The sequence below is a fragment of the Lithobates pipiens genome, unplaced genomic scaffold (assembly GCF_037356315.1).
Source record: "Lithobates pipiens isolate NorthernLeopardFrog02 unplaced genomic scaffold, aLitPip1_a1.2 Scaffold_18, whole genome shotgun sequence".
Lineage (NCBI taxonomy): Eukaryota > Metazoa > Chordata > Amphibia > Anura > Ranidae > Lithobates > Lithobates pipiens.
Genome location: NW_027507758.1, coordinates 617,018,099 through 617,029,741, shown reverse-complemented (window position 1 = coordinate 617,029,741; position 11,643 = coordinate 617,018,099). Strand labels below are relative to the sequence as shown.

Genomic DNA, 11,643 nt, shown 5'->3' with positions numbered 1-11,643 from the left:
TAAGGCATAATGGTCACTTAAGATAAGATTACAGCTAACCTGTTGTGTGGGACATGGCATCCCTGGACACGTCCTTCAGTTCACCGCAATGGGGGTTCTAGCTTTAGTGAGACGTGTGGAGGGAAGCCAGGAGGGTGCAGTGTTTAGAAGCAATGTGTGTGTGACTAGTGTATGACAGGACAACAAATTCTACACACAAGCTATGTAAAATGTTGTTCAGTTTATAAGACAACAGTCTGACATTATTGTATCATAGAGCATAACAAAGAGGCAAAAGTAACACAGAAAAGGGCAAAGTTTCAACATCAGACATTTGGCCGTTCCATTAAAAACATAAAGGCAGAAGAACAGACACAAAGAAAGCGACTGAAGATGGCGTGAACAGAAAGGAGACAAAAAATAAGAAAACAATCAGATAGAATAAACTGACAAGGAAGAAATCGATGAATAAGACTGAAAAACAAAAGTTATGTGGCCCATTAGAGGATGAATGGGGAGAAAACCAGAGGTAGAATTTATCAGCAGGACGAGTACAGTGGTCGGGATTGAGATTCAGATTACAATGAGTAACACTGGTATGGATTTAAGGGAGATCAGACAAGAGAAGAAAGCTTGATATGGTGGGACAGTTTAGGAGAACATTGAAGGGCAGTATGAACTAAATATGATGGAAATATGGATGTTTGGTATGGAACTACGGATGATAAGATGGTGGGAGCTTGGTATGGAACTAAGGATGATCGGAAGGTTAGGGATCAGGCATGTACTGGCCATCGGGACTACTGGGAGTTTCCCGGTGGGCCGATGGCTCAGTGGGCCACTCTGATGTAAGGGGGCTGGTGATGGGACACTCTGATGTAAGGGGGCTGCTGATGGGACACTCTGATGTAAGGGGGCTGCTGATGGGACACTCTGATGTAAGGGGGCTGCTGATGGGACACTCTGATGTAAGGGGGCTGCTGATGGGACACTCTGATGTAAGGGGGTGCTGATGGGACACTCTGATGTAAGGGGGCTGCTGATGGGACACTCTGATGTAAGGGGGCTGCTGATGGGACACTCTGATGTAAGGGGGCTGCTGATGGGACACTCTGATGTAAGGGGGTGCTGATGGGACACTCTGATGTAAGGGGGTGCTGATGGGACACTCTGTTGTAAGGGGGCTGGTGATGGGACACTCTGATGTAAGGGGGCTGGTGATGGGACACTCTGTTGTAAGGGGGCTGGTAATGGGACACTCCGATGTAAGGGAGTGCTGATGGGACACTCAAAATGTAAATGGGCTGGTCTGGATGAAGTCCAGGGCCAAATTTCTGTCCCAGTCCAGCCCTGTTAGGGATTAGTAAGGAACTACAGATGATGGGATGGTAGGAGCTTGGTAATGAACTAGGTTGAACTGGATGGACTGGTGTCTTTATTCAGCCTTACCAACTATGTGGCTACGAATGATGAGACGGAGTGAGCTTGTTATAAAACTACAGTTGATAGGAAGGTGGAAATTTGATATGGAACTACAAATGATGGGAGCTTGGTATGGAACTATTGATGATGGAGACATGGAAACCTGAAATGGAACTATGGATGCTCATCCATAGTTCCATACCAAGTTTCAATTTTTCCATTGTCCTTAGCTCCATTTCAAGTTTCCACCTTCCCATCATCCGTAGTGTCATACCAATCTATGGACGAAACTACGGAATTATGGTAAGGTTGATGCTCAATATAGACCTATGGACGATATGGACAGAAAGGTTGAAACTTGGTATGGAGCTATGGATGATCATCCATAGCTCCATTTCAGGTTTCCCTGTTCCCATCATCAAAAGTTCCACACCAAGTTCCCATCATTTGTAGTTCTATTGGTGATAGAAAGGCAGAAGCTTGTAATGAAACTATAAATGATGAGAAAGTAGAAGTTTGATTGGCACATGTGACTACAGATGATGTTAACATTGAACTATGGATGATGGGAGGGTGGAGGTTTGGTGTGAAAGGGAAGGTAGAAGCTTAGAATGCTGCTATAGATGATGGGAAGGTGGAAGCTTGGAGAGGAAATTTGAGTGATGTGAATCTGAAAGCTTGGTATTAAACCATGGATGATGAGAAAATGTAAAGCTTGGTATGGAACTATGGTCGATGGCAACATAAATGCTTGAGGTGGAACTATGGATGATGGGAATGTGGAAGCTTGGTACGGAACTATGAATGGTGGGAATGAGGAGGATTACAGTGGAACTATAAATGGTAGGAATGTGTAAGCTTGAAATTAGCCTATGGATTATGGGATTGTTGATAGCTGGTATGGAAATATAGTTGATAAGAAGCTAGAAGCTTGTGATGGTTATATGGATGCTGGGAACATTGAAGGGTTTAGGTTTAGTCAAACATATGAATTTAGAAGGATGGCCTGGTACCCTTCATGATGATGAAGACAACTGAATAGATGAAGAAAGTTTATCTACCTAAAGTTTATTTTGGAAATGCTGAGGGAAGGTAGGAGGATTGATTTGGAACAAAACATTGAGTAAATAAAGACTATAATGAAATTACAGGTGATGGGTCTTTGAAGGTATGTACAGGGTCATTATATCAACACTAAAGAGTGGCAGGGAAGAGCAGATTATCATTTTTATGGATATGTAAAAATAATTCTCTGCATCTCTTTTTGAAACATGTAAGGACCTTTGAGAAGCAAAAGAGATGAAAAAATAACTGCTGATAACAGGATTGCAGATATTTGGAAAGAAGTGGCATGGAGGTGATGTGATGGCGGAATGGCATGGAGTAAAGATGGCAGAGGGAAGGCGGTATTTGAATAAAAGGTTAAAATGTAGAATATAAACAGAATTTGAGTTCATTGGTTAATGAAAAATGGAGATGGGAACACACTGAAGGTTACAGAGATGTTTGATACATTTCTACATCAAGAAAAAAGTCATAGTACAGAACACGGCCAACAAAAACATTCCCAATGCCATACAGACAAAGTGGATAAACAACATACATTAGAACATCTGCATATCTCACTGGAACATGTGACGTTTTCAGCGTCATGCTTAGAGCATGTGTCCGCCATGAAGGGTGTCAGTACAAATGCTCTGTTGCTTCATTACTGGAAGACTTGCGATTGTTATGGTGCAATAATATAGGATTAAATGGCATCTATATACAGTATAATGCACAGCTATACAGCTTTATACAAATCATATACAGGACACAGCAACAACATGCTACTCGTATGTACAGGGACAGGACAAGGAGATGCTGTCAGATGCTGGAACATGCAGTGATGGGTCACAGGCTCTCCCATATGTCCACTGACATTGCACAGTACACAAGTAAAAGGAAGAGGCTATCCCCATTCTTTAGATGATAATATTGTTTATTAATGGCAGCCTGGCACAGCATTGTGGACGTACACAGGAGCACCAGCTTTACAATGCCCAGGGCCGATTCTGGTCAGTGTGAAACGCTACACATAACCTGTAAAATCTTCACAGCACCCAAATTCCATCAGTTACTAGACTGTGGCCCCCGAAATGCCACTAGGATCCCCTTTCCTGTAAAACCATTTGCTGGGACGTTCTGTGCTGGGTATCCTGGAGGGGCGTCAAAGGAAAGAGGGTAAATGTAGGCATGGAACATGAGAGATTAAACATACTCAGGAGTCTTCCTGTGATTTTAGTCGTACATTCTTCATGCATCTCAGTCTGTGAGCGAAACATGCCGTGAATGACATCACTAACTGATGACATTTTTTGTGTGACTTTGTGGACAGTGTGCCTGAAGAAGGTGGAAAAAATTTCCCTTGTTTACTCTCATTTTGCATCCCGATGCCTCTGACAGTAACATGTTATCCCTCGTCCTTTCATGCGGCGGTCATCTCCCCACCAATCAGGTACAGCTGATACAGCCAGGTGATGGGAAACCTAGACTAAACAGTATTCTCTGTATGCCATTTCACGCAAGGCTGGAGCTTCTGTAGCTGGTTGGCAAGGAATGAGCGTTTTGAAGGCACAGACACAACCATTCTAACAAAGGAGCCGTTGGTTACACTAGTTATTGAGTTAAGGCAATGTAATAACAAAAACATATAAAAATAGATTTTGGTCCTGAAAACAGATCTGACTTGAATTACGAGAAAGTTGCCTACCAGCTCTATGGGACCTTCCATACTGCAGACCCAGGCTCTCCAGTGTTTTGATCTATCTCCTTGATCAAAGCTTAAAACTGACCGTGAGTGGTGTCTAATGACCCTTCTAGAGTATCTAGAGCCCTCTCCATCATGGAGACCCCAAAGGACCTAGGGGTTCTAGAAGAGAGTCCATACTGGTAGACCTGAAGAACATTCAGCACAATATACTGTGGACTTTTAATAAAGGTGCTACTTTGTTGGGAAATGTAAATGGTTTCCACCAGTTTATTAAGAATTTCTGACTCGATTCCTCATTAGTTAATTTAAGGAATTGAGATTACCAGTATATTTGTTTTTTATCTGGGAGCGACTGTAGGTCAAGTTTGTGATTGGTCTGAGGATTATCATTGTTCCTCTGAACGTAGTTATTTATCTCTTCTGTAAATTTAAGACCCCCCCCAAATTCTGGTGTAATCCATTAGGGCGCTGAATGAATCAACCACAAATTTTTCCTACTTTTTTGCATCTAGCAACTGGTGCCAAATTTGAAACAATTATTTAGTCTTTTAAAATAATAAAAAGTCCTCAGGTCTCTTCTGTAGGGTGAAAACAGTTGAGTCAATATGTCTCTAAGACTATGGTGGTCAGAAGACTTTAGTAAGTACTTTAGAGTGTAAATTCCACTCTGGCTACAACCCAGGACTGCATTTTGTGTAAGATGGCAGTGTCATTCAAGTGGATTGCTAGCTCTTTGGGCCAGATGTTAGATGGCAGTGTTTTTCCTATAATTTGAAGATTAATTGTACATATTTGCTTCTCTGGTCAGTCTTCAGAAGAGAACATTACTGACCTTAAATGATCCACCATACTGAGAGCATAAACCTCTCTTTTCTATGTTCCACAAAGGTTATAATAACAGACCATCTCTAGCTGGAACTGGATCTCATAGGTGGCAGGACCTGAGCTTGACTGTAAGCACAGATAAACGGCACAGTAAAATTACGATAGGCTGACTGCTGAGGAGCCCAAGGAGATACTGATCAGCCCAGGCTACATCATCCCTACCACCACTGCGCATATCAAATTATCGGTTCCTATCATCTGGTAGAGATCAGACTATCCTGCTGCACATCAAGTCATAGATGTCCAAGGCATGCAACACCACCCATCTGTGCTCAGACACAGATTAACGCTATTCCATATTCCTTCCACCCATAATTATCATAATGCTCAGCCTACATCCAGAAATTAGGTGATTGCTGGGGTAGCCAGTCAACCCAGAAGGATCCAATTTACAAAAGTTGGAACAAAGGTGTAGCTGCTTACCATATCAACCAAGTATGCGTAATATACAAGGTTAAATCCAAGTTGGCAGCTGCTGGACCTTCTCTCTCTGTTACTTTGCTCCAACTTGATTGAATTGGCCCCATACTAGGGGCATCTGATCCCTCAGGCATATTCTATGTCTGCCCCAGCTCTTCCCCACCTTCTAGGCTCCAGTATCTCCTGTATAGCTCAGTTTAAAGGGAATAATCCAGGATAATACTATACAGAAAACATATCTTAACTGCACTCAAAGCACATTGAATCATCCCCATCACTGTGTAATCTGTCTCACAAAAACAGTATGAGAACTTAAAAAGGCACTGAAAACGAATTAAGCACTAAAGCGGCAGGTAGCCAGGGGCCCATTGCTAGTCTAACTCTGGCCTTGCTGGCCATTGCAGTGCAGCCCTGTACTGTACAAATAATGAGCACTGGCAGTAAGATAACTAGACTATATGAAGCATCTAGACCGTGTTACAGGTACAAAACTACACCGCTGATGAAAGACAAAGTGCTGTAACACTACTGCCAGTGATTCAACATTAATGCCCAATCAAACCTTCTATTTACTCTGGTGGAAACTCACCCATTATTATATTCCACTGTGGATGAGAATGAATCTTTTTTTTTTTCATTTTTAACCATGTGTGCATATAACTAAAGTCCTCATTGATAGTAGAGGAAAATAAATTCAACCTCACTTTACAATAAACTGCAGACTGAAGACTTGGCCACCATCCAATCTCATCATAGACGCTCCTCCCCATTCTTCAGAAAGATGTTAGCCTCATGCTATCAAGGAGGCAACCCATCTAAGAGGAAAGTGGATTCATCCTCATCCAGAGAAAGTGATTCTTAACCTTCCAGGGCCAAGACCCTGACGAAGTCTAGGAGTCTTTTTTGGTTTATGGGTTAGGTTGGACCGGATAACCTGTTCCCTTTGAATAAGTTTACCACCATTACCTAATAAATGCTAATAAAACATGAAAGTACATAAACAATGCAATACTTTTTAGAAAATAACATATAGTAATAACTTCATGATAGTTGAATATTTGGCACTAAGTGTTGTTAAGAATGTGAACAAAGGTGCACCATAAAGATCATGATGTCCCAATGTTTCAGGTCAAGACCAACAGGTTAAGAACCGCTATTCCAGCCTAAAAGTTAAAGAGAGAACCAAAGACACTCTCCATTATCTTGAATGTTGGGTGGTATAATGGCTAAAGATCCGAGAATTATCTCCCCACTCATCGTCTTGTGGTCAGTGAATGAGCTCCAACCATGATGCGTGGTTTCATATCATGCCATGATAGAGTACATATATGACCAATGCATGTGCCCGCACTGACCATCTGCTGGTACATCCTGTCTGATATGGTGGAGGTGGACATCTCTAGGTCTTTAGGCCAGGGCAGAAATTTGTCCCATGGCTGGTGAGATGATACAGTGGACGAGATGAGCCCTTGAGAATCTCCGCAGGTGCAGAGTTCCAGTGGTATTGCTTAAAAGAAGTCTACAGTCCTTTATCTGGCTTTGTGCGTTTCATCCAAAAGGCCCAAGATGCTTTGTGCAGAACCTGGGTCATGGACAGGCCACTGGATGAGCACTATACCTCAATAATGTTGACAGACGGAGCCTTCTTCTAAAAGAAACACATAACCAGTGTAAATACAGAAACAATGCAATCAATCTGCTGATCTAGTAACCAATAATATTCCCACATTGATTCTATAATCTGCATTAGACACTTACAAATAAAGAATCTGGTTGAAAGAGACAACACAGAAAATTCTTCCATTATGTCGACCATACTGTGAAGAACCTACCTTTCGAAGTAACCCTCCCGTCTGCCGCTCAGGGGTGCTCTGCTCCGAGGATGGTTTGGCCTTTTCCTTGTTATTGTTGGAGTCGTTGTCTTTAATGATGTCATACTGGCGGCAGAACAGAGCGATGACCGCTATACAACAAGACAGAGAGTGTTAGGAAGGGTAGCAGACCATGGCCAATAAAGCCTATACTATTCGGAATTAAATAAAATAACAAACTCATGGAGATCTAGAGAAAGGAAAAACCCTTGCTTTAGCAGGAAGAGGATTTTTACTGATGCCCAATGGCAACTTGATCAATACTCCAAGCAACATTTCCTATTGTAATTTATCATTGTGCATACATTTTGTTCTTTGAGGAAAGCCCAAAAGGTATGTGCTGTATTTCACCTATTAGAAATTGAATGTGGAAGTCTATTTGAGTCTCTTTTCTTCCAGCTGCAAGGGGGTGTCTTTTGTGGTCACCATAAAGTTAATATAGTTCCACCTAATCTTCAGTATGAAACATTAGTTAGTTAGTATTAGTTAGTATTATAGTTCCTGTACTGCCTCTTCTCAGAGGTGAATACAGTATATCCAGTACAGTTAGTCATTTCTCATCTATGCTCTAATATTTATTTAGTCTCTGCACCATTTTCCGTTCCAAAAAAATAATTTCTGTGAATCAGTGCCCAAAACTGAATATTTAAGATGAGGTCATACTAATGGTTTGTATATGTGATAAACGTCTTTTAGTTTCTTTAATGAAAGAGAGTATCTTGTTGGCTGCAGAATGTGCAGATTGGCACTCAAGCTAGTATTGCGTCTTTGGGCTGCAAGGACACTCAAATCCTTCTCCATCGTTAATGGGCCCAGTATTAATCCCCTTCTGATTGATACTTTACTAAAAGCCCCAGGATGAACAATTGTAGCAGTGAAGGGCTCACCTCTCATTCAGCACAGAATCTGGACTGTGCAGAGACCATGTGATCAGGATCTGACCTGTGAGGTGTAATTTCTACATGAAAAAAATCCCACATTCAAAAGTCTACAGGCCAAGAATCCAATTTGCCAGAATCTACAGGCCGAAAAAAAAAAAAATCACAAATTCATGAGTCTGCATTCCAAAAAATTCCACATTCAAGAGTCTGGAGATTAAAACTCCCACATTCAGGTGTCTACAGGCCAAAATCTCACATTCAAGTATCTGCAGGCCAAAAATCCTAAATTCAAGAGTCTTCAAGCCAAAATTCTACATTCAAGAGTCTACAGGCCTCAAATCTCACATTCAAGAGTCTACAAGCCAAGAATCCCTTGTTCAAAAGTCTACAGGCTCCAAATCCCACGTGCAGTAGTCTACAGGTCAGACAAAACCCATATTCATGATTTTATGGGCCAAGAAAAAAAACATATTGAAGAGTCTACAGGCCAAAAAGCCCACATTTAAAGCTGAAGTCGAGGAATTCAGCTACATTGTAAAATGTGCTGGCAGGTTATGAGTTAAGTCCATAATGGTGAATGCAACCTCAAGGACCTATATCTTTTATTTACTTTTGACAGTTTTACGGAGATCTGGAAGTACATCTATCACTACATTCCCAGAGCTTTGACAGAAGAGATGCTGTCTTTCTTCTTACTCACAGCATCTTTGCTTGCCCCTTCTGTGTTCATTCACAAAAGCCTTTGTATTTTGTGAATGAGTTTACTAAATACAAAGTGCTCTGTGATTGAACAGGAGGAAGGGAGCAATGAGCACAGAGGCTGCATGCAACTCAGCAGCCTCAGGAGCTGAAACCAGAGGGCCCAGCATTGGAGAGCTGTAAGCATAGCAACAATTAAAAATGTAAACCATAAATTAAAGAGAGATAAGTCCATGGGGTGGCATGCACCTTATGCACCTTGGTCGGCTTAACCCCTAGTAATCCAGCACATTTTACAAATTAGCAAGTAGAATTTCTGGAGTTCAGTTTCAAGTATCTGTGGGCCAAAAATCCCAAATTCAAGAGTCTACATGCCAACAAACCCCATATTCATGAGTCAGCAAGCCATAATAATCCCATATGAAAGCACAAAAAGAGGGCACACTATCCTTGTACATTACCATAAAACAATTTTAGTCCAAATTTTACGTAAACTATTATATACTCACAGTCCTAAGTATAATAAGGCATATCAATATTCCAACAAACATAATCCAAATGAGGTAGGCAGGGAGTGCACATAAGTATAGAGCACAGCTTTCCTGTTTCCAGGGGAGAATCCTCTTTATCAGCGCTAACAGAGGTACATTAGATTGTACAAATATATAGCACCTACACTGGCTGGGGCTAGGGACAAAACAGTACAATTTCCAACCAAGGGATCAAATGGTAAATTTACAGGGTGCCCCAAAATCCTATTTACTATACAAAAATCCCACATTCAAAAGAGTTTACGGGTCAAAAAAATCCCACATTCAAGCGTTTACAATCCTGCATCCAGGAGTTTACTAGACAAAAATCTCACATTCAAGAGTCTACAGGCCTCAAATGTTGTCCATCATTTCCAGAGTCTACAGGCCCCCCAAGTCCCAAGAGTTTCCTAGTTTTACTAGTTTACTATACAAAAATCCCACATTCAAAAGAGTCTACAGATCAAAAATCCCACATTAAAAAGAGTCTACTAGCCAAAAATCCACATTCAAGAGTTTACTATACAACAAGCCCACATTCAAGAGTTTGCTAGCAAAAAACCCTACATTCAAAAGTCTACTAGTCAAAAATTCCACATTCAAGAGTCTACTAGCAAAAAAAAACTCATTCAAGAGTCTACTAGCATAAAAACCCACATTCGAGAGTCTACTAGTCAAAAATCCCACATTCAAGAGTCTACTAGCAAAAAAAAAACACATTCAAGAGTCTACTAGCACAAAAACCCACATTCGAGAGTCTACTGGACAAAAATCTCATATTTAAGAGTATTGGCAAGAAATCCCACATTCAAGAGTCTACAGGCCAAAAAAATCCCACATTCAAGCATCTACTAGCCAAAAATCCACATTCAAGAGTTTACTATACAACCATCCCACATTCAAGAGCCTACTAGTCAAAAATCTCACATTCAAGACAAGTCTACTAATCAAAAATCCCACATTCAAGAGTCTACTAGACAACAATCTCACATTCAAGAGTCTACAGGCCCCAAATGCTACGTTCAATGGTCTACAGCTCAAAAATCTATAATTTCAAGAGTCTACAGGCCCCCAAGTTCCAAGAGTTTCCTACGTTTGGTGCTGTGACCAGAAGGAGTCAGCAGAAGAGGCCATCAAACCTTATATAACCTTTAGTTGACTGGGGAAAGACATACTTCCCATGTACTGTAGTTTACAGGTGATACATTAAAGACATAACTAGTACGTATTGTTTGGGCGAATTGGAGATATCACTTATTATGTACAAATAACTAGAGAGGGGGAGCACCAGCATGTAATTTTTAGAAGATTCTTGGGAAGACACACCCAATACATAAAATATAGGTGATTATTATAATCTTCAGGTAAATCGGTGGGAATTCATCATAGGATCTACAAGTGATGTGGTGGTGGGGACACACAAATTAGACTCTATAGGTCAGCAGACAAGTGCTTCTCGTGTGTAATTTTGAAGTGATAAAGGGGATACAGACTCAGCACATTGTCTATAGGCGATCCAGAATGCATATGCAATACATAATCTTTATAAGATGTAAGAGGAAACACTCATCATATCATCCATAGATGATGGGGGACATGTTCAGCATGGTTTCTATAAGTAATAGTGACTCACCTGCCCACATGAGCAGAACGGCCACAATAATGATGATCTCGCCAGTCTCTAGCTGCCGCTCCTTGTCCACTCCTTGCACAGTGATGTCTCCTGCTTGGACACAGATAGACATGTTACACATACAGTGATTATTAGACAAGTCACTGTTCATAGAAGTGAAAATATGTAAACTACAGAATTCTACAGTATATAACTCATTGTACCAAGGTCACTTTAAAAAGGCACTTAGAGATACCATTGAAGGTTCCTGGACAGGTTTGATGGTCTGCTTTGAGGAGAAAGGTGAAAGCCTTCCTAAACTGCTGGATTATCCATGGCAGATTGTGAAAGTGATATATGGAGGGGAAAACACTGCGCTATACTAAACACAAACTGGAAACTTCAAAACTGCTGCCAACACTTCAAACAAACAAAGTTCAATAGATATCAGGTAACAAATAGTGTGGCGCTGGATATATATAGCAAAACCATACATAAAAGGATTATGTGGTTGTGAAAAACAGCATGTGAAAATACAAAAAATACAACATGGAAACTGTAGGAACTAAAAAATATTGATAACTAAATAGTG

General features: G+C 40.9%; 1 protein-coding gene across 3 annotated transcripts in view; it reads right to left on the bottom strand.

Moving 5' to 3' along the window:
- Positions 1–205: 205 nt before the first annotated feature.
- Positions 206–11,643, bottom strand: part of FNDC4 (fibronectin type III domain containing 4) — a 57,979-nt gene continuing 46,541 nt past the window's right edge. The window contains exons 5-7 of one of the 3 annotated variants that reach the window (XM_077489374.1): positions 11,073–11,165; positions 7,291–7,421; positions 206–7,103 (exon numbers count right to left, since the gene is read on the bottom strand). In XM_077489374.1, the coding sequence (XP_077345500.1) occupies positions 7,071–7,103; positions 7,291–7,421; positions 11,073–11,165 (257 nt within the window). In that variant the 3' untranslated portion in view covers positions 206–7,070. Of the gene's footprint in view, positions 7,107–7,290; positions 7,422–11,072; positions 11,166–11,643 lie in introns of all 3 variants that reach the window. The other 2 variants (XM_077489372.1, XM_077489373.1) reach the window with 2 other exon arrangements.